The sequence below is a fragment of the Crocodylus porosus genome, unplaced genomic scaffold (assembly GCF_001723895.1).
Source record: "Crocodylus porosus isolate Cpor-Errol unplaced genomic scaffold, CroPor_comp1, whole genome shotgun sequence".
NCBI classification, from domain to species: Eukaryota; Metazoa; Chordata; order Crocodylia; family Crocodylidae; genus Crocodylus; species Crocodylus porosus.
The window spans coordinates 1795509-1801045 of record NW_017728906.1 but is presented as its reverse complement, the minus strand read 5'-3'; the positions used below and the strand labels follow the sequence as shown (position 1 = coordinate 1801045).

Genomic DNA, 5537 nt, shown 5'->3' with positions numbered 1-5537 from the left:
GTGTTACTGCCTCTTGCCTTGCACAGATGAGCCCAGCCTGCCCACACCAGGAAGAGGCCAGCGCAGCCTGCAGCCCACCCTTACCCTGAGCACAATCCGGGGGGGCATATTCCCCCCCATGCCTCCCCCAGAGGTATGTACAGCAGCAGAGAGTCCTCCCTTCCTGGAGGAGCTACCCACAGCTCAATCGCACACCCCACTCCACCCTGCCCCAGCTGGGCAGCACCTGCCCCAGACCCACTCCCTCCCTCACTGTGGGGGCCTCGATCTGTACTCCCATGCCCCTTCTTCCCCCATAGATTTACTGGCCAGATGCTGTTCTCCAAGCTGCCAGGCTGCATTCCTGACTGCTTGAGTGCTGCAGGTGTGCACATGCACATGGCTTTTATTGATGACATTATCAGCTGCACTGGCCAAAAAAAGGTGATCGCTAATAATGTCAATTTTCCTTTTATCAGTGCTGATATGATATAGGCTGATTATATTGGTGCACCTCTAGTAGTTTTCTATGTACCCAATTGATCACGATCTTTTTTTGTCCATTACTAATATCCGTATAACAGTCCTAATTCACGGTATCCAAAGCTGTCCAGAAGATGTTACGTTCATTAATTTTATCAACAGATTTATCTAACTCTCTTAGACAGCTTTAAAAATCTCACTCAGTATCTCATTCATCTTTGTTGTCTCTCTTATTTCTTCTTAAACTCATTTCTACAATCTGACTTGTGTTACAGTATATTTTGTGCAAGGTGTCTTTTGTAAATTTTGTGTAAGTACTGGATAGGAGTTCTAATCATATGTGGTTAGTACATAATCCCAGCGTCTAAGACTGATTTTAATATAGTTGACATATTAAAGTGTGTGTTGCTTTTCCTCTAATTTTACACCAAATATGACCCCCCCAATTTTCTAAACTTTAAAGGTATCAAAAATCGTAAAATTATCCAACTAATGTATTTGTTCTTCTTGAATAATTTATCACTTCCTTCCTTCCTATGTTTTAATAAATAAACTTTATGAAAATGCAGTGATTTAAGTGTTTTGGTTTTTCTGTACCACTACAAATGTGTAGTCTGAATTCTTGGAATACTCAGAGGTGTACTGACAGCTTAGAGTCTCTTTGTTTTTCTAAGGTTGTAACAAGGCTCTTGTCTTATGGTGTAGGTTAATCACAGACCTGGATGACAAAGTTCAATTTCAGTTCTCGGTTTCCTTTGAAATGGAGAGGAGGGGTTGTTAGGTTAATGGTTTCAGGTCATTCCTTTTATAGTTTATGGACCACAAAGCATGGATCTTGGTCGAAACAGAACCAAGGAACATAACTGGCTTCGGGAATTTGTATGCAAGCCTGTCTCTCTCCAGTTGTGAAATGAATTAACTTCCATCTTGTTGGATGAGAGAAATATAAAGTCAACCTTAATAAAGTTTACACAAGTTAATGATTGAAAGATGTTAAGCAGGTCACCTTTCCTATTTCACTGGAACTGGATTTCTAACTAGTCACTGGATTAAGCAACTCGGATCTGACAGGAGTACCAAAACGTTCCGGGAGACCATTTCAGGTAGAAATGACTTGAATCAACATCCTAAAGTAAGACACATAACTTGCACTTCATTCTTCTGCTGAGCTCTTTGACGTCATTTAAGGGAAAAGGTGGTGCATAATTTTAAAGGGTCTTTCTGGTTTTGGACAAGGAAAGCAAGACTACAATCAAGCTTGATGGCAGCTGTATGACTGGATGGATGGATGGATGGATGGATGTGTAGCTAGCTTTGAAAGCTGATCCCTGAAAACCAGGAATCTTGATTTTGAAAGAATCAGTGGGCATAACTATATTGTAAGTGTGATGGAAGTTGGAAAGCCATTAACACTTAACATTACTTCTGCTCTACCTGCAGTGAGCTGGATGTTTAGCCAGCAGGGGGAAGGGAGAGGTGGGTGAAAGAAACTTCTCTTTTTCTTAACTTCTTTCTCATGCACTAACTCCCCCCCACACTTCAGTGTGGAAGGGACCTTCAGAGAGACTGAACATAAGAATAAGCACCAGTCCTCTGCCAAACTTTTTTCAGCCATGTGGAAGAAAGGTATTTTGGAGAGAGGAAAAAAAAGAAATACTTATGGCATACCAAACTGGCATTGAAGGAAAGGAAGGTCTGGGGACAAAAGGGAGTGGGGGTGCACAGAGAGCACCTTGGCATAGTGAGAAAAAAAACAGGGGACTTGGGAGCTGGGTTCAGTTGTGTAGCCCAAAGGTGCTGCGACCTAAGGTTTCACATGACGAAGCAGCCATTATACTGTAGATATGCATCCTACCTTCTTTTACAGTAGTTTACTTATGTAGGCAAACTGACGGTCTTGAGCCCTGTCAAGGTCAAATTTTGAGCCCTCCTGTCTCCAAACACATGCTCCCCATGGCAGCCTTCTAATAGGGTCTGTGACAGCAAAGGGCATCTCCGGTCTAAGATTAAGTAACATGGAGCACAGTATGACTCTCCAGTCAACTTACCTTGTACAAGCGGGATACCAAATGTGTGCACTCCAGTAACTGATGCTTGTGACACAGAGAGGATTTTGCTTGCTTGTCCTGTTGTGGGGTGGTGGATGCTGGGAATACAAACTGTAGTTGTTTTAGTATTGCTTGGTTGTTTTATCAGGGACACTCTCTTGCCCCAGGGTCACTTGCCTGCTCATGCTTGCTGAGGGCTGATGTAGTGAGGTAGCCAAACTGGAAAATCTTGTATTGCACAGCTAGAGAATGGGAGCCTGTTTCCAGAGTCAAGACTTTTGTCCCATCCCTTTCCTTTGCAGAGAGTACACTCGCAGATGGATTTCCCCTTGTTTGTCATAGTTGCAATATCCCTTGCCTGTTTAACTATGCTGACCTCGCTGTCAATGCCTCAAACTTCCTTGCTAAACAGATACTGAGATAACCGTGACCATAACAAGAAGTGAGCTTTTTCTCGGGACTTGCCTTAAAGTCAGTTTCTCACAGTGACATGGAAACTGTGAATGACCATGTTCCTAAGCAGGATTATCAGGTTATTGAATTACAAGAAGCAAGAGCAGAACCGAATGAAGATGAAGATGAGGCAAAAAGTAAGGACCCACTTAATCCTGAAGAATCTACAAAAAGTAAGGTAGGATTTGTCATTTGATTTTTGCTTATAAAGATGTTACCTAAGCAGAGGAAATGAAGTAAAGGAGCATTTCAGGGTCATGGGAGCTTTTTGTAAAACTATTTCATAACAATTTTTGTTCACTTATGCTTAAATGCCACTTGCCTCTAAATGTTTTCTTATACTTTAAAAGCAAGGTTTTGAGGCTTAGTTTTGTTTTTTTCTCACCTCTGTTAATGACACCTGCTAGGATGGCAGCAGGATTTTGAGAATAAAGTTCTTTTGTCATTTTTCCTGAGCGAAGGGAAAGCAGCCCGTTTATTTTATTAGTTTCACTTTCCTTTTCTGATGTAGTATTGCATTGCATATGTGAAAAAGATATTGAAATTCAAACCATTTTTACACTTAGAAATAGAATACCAGGAAAAGACATTAGTAGTGGGATTTTTGAAAAATTTGTCCTCTCCCACAATGTAAATCATATTTGGGTCTAAATTACTTATTGATTGTCCTTTAGTATACAACTTAATGTTCTGTATGGAACTGGAAGCAATGACAATTAGAGATGATCAATATCAATTGATAAAACCCATCACCAAACAAAATATAAATGTATTTATATTTGTCCAAATAACAGCACAGCAGATTTCTAGACTGGGCCTGTCTGTGGTCACAGCTTGCAGGTGCTACAGAGTTTATTAATTTGTATCATGAGGAGACTGAGAAGTTTCAGTGACTCCCAGGCTTCAGTTTGGGTGAAAAACAATCTCTCTCTCTCAGGCTGTGACACAGCCAAATTTTAATCCAGGTTTTTAAATCCCAGTCTGGGTCCCTTACCTGTCAGACTACTGGAAGTAAGGTTTTGTTTGAATGTATATGGCCCTAACTCCACTGAACAATTTGTTAGTCAGCAGACTAATAATATATATTGTTGTGGATACTATTACTCCTGGCTCCTTGGGCATTTCTCATATTGATCTGCTCCAGTATATCTCACTCGAAAGCTTTGCGAAACTTTCCACAGCCACTCTCCACCCAGACCTCTGACACATCAGTTTCTCATAAGTAGAGGGTGTGTGTTTGTTCTGTAGGGAGGGGTCAGACCTGAGTGCGTACTTGAGGTCATGTTGGTGTACACATGTTTAGTGAAAGCAGCATTTTTGTAATGGCTTTAGCAAATGGCTGGAAACTGAAGTAGAAATTCTGTCCTTGGGCAAGTGTTTTCCTTAGTTTCCCCAAACTTAAAATGGGAACTATGCCTGCTGACTTTACAGAATTGTTTCAAGCAACAATTAGTAAACATAATTGGCAGATAAAACATGAGACATGGGTGCAAAGTATTGATTTGAAAGCTCTCTTAACTTTCTTTAAAAACCAAACTCCTATTAATTTTCAGTGTTAAATTCAGCTGCGTATTTAAATGTTCAAATTAAAATATATCCTTCAGGTAAATATGCCCTATAGCATGCCCCACTAATTTTCTCCTTATTCTTGAAGCTCTTTCCTAAAAGGGGAAAACCTACCAAATGTTAATTCATCCAGTGGTGTGAATCTATCTGTAAACAGTTGTTGTTATTTGTTTTTATTTTTTACAAACTCCTATCACAACTCCCTATCTCAATGGGCTCATCTGTGAAATGTGCTTTGTAAGTTCCCTTTGGGATTAGAGCTGAGAAATTAGACCTGCATACCAAAATGAACACATTGAAAATCCATCAAAAATAAAAATATCCAGTTACCTGTGCATATACACCTCTCACAAGACAATCATTCCCTCTCCAATCTTTCAGTTATAATCCTCAAAGGGAATTTACAAAACACCTTATGTTGACAAGTTTACAAACTTCACTGAATAAATCTACTGGATACAAAAAATCATGGACTTAATATAGACATTGGATTTATGACATATGACAACCTGCCTGACATCTGATTCAGCAGGTACCTGCCTGAAGCGTACCATTTGCATTACATTCCCCTCCTTCCCCCTCCCCTCCTATCTCTACCCATTGTAGCTGACTTCCTGCCATTTGGGGCCAGGGGTCTGGACCTGATGATCCCTAATGGGAACTCTTCCAGACCTAATGTCTATGAAATCTACGACATCTTTTGAACTTTCACCCATTTTCATTTTCACAGGTTTCTTGTCACACTTTTAGCTTCTTTTCTACCTTGGAGAACTCAGAACAACAGCAGAGTCTCCCAATGCCTGAAGAAGGGTATTTGTGCCCAGAAGGTCACAAAGAACTTTTTTCCAACTATTTATTTAGTTTAATCAAAGATACCATATCTGCCAAAAGAACCTTGCCTGCCTATGTCCTTAGACCAACACGGCTACAACCAAACCCCCTAAAACTTAAAAAAAAAAAAAAAAAAAGAAAATAAAAGGAAAAAAAGGCATTTTTTTTCTGAGCAAG

General features: G+C 40.3%; 1 protein-coding gene across 4 annotated transcripts in view; it reads left to right on the top strand.

Moving 5' to 3' along the window:
- The first annotated feature begins 1512 nt into the window (after positions 1–1512).
- Positions 1513–5537, top strand: part of CUNH3orf52 (chromosome unknown C3orf52 homolog) — an 18393-nt gene continuing 14368 nt past the window's right edge. The window contains exons 1-2 of one of the 4 annotated variants that reach the window (XM_019528586.1): positions 1513–1594; positions 1903–3141. In XM_019528586.1, the coding sequence (XP_019384131.1) occupies positions 3001–3141 (141 nt within the window). In that variant the 5' untranslated portion in view covers positions 1513–1594; positions 1903–3000. Of the gene's footprint in view, positions 3142–5537 lie in introns of all 4 variants that reach the window. The other 3 variants (XM_019528588.1, XM_019528587.1, XM_019528585.1) reach the window with 3 other exon arrangements.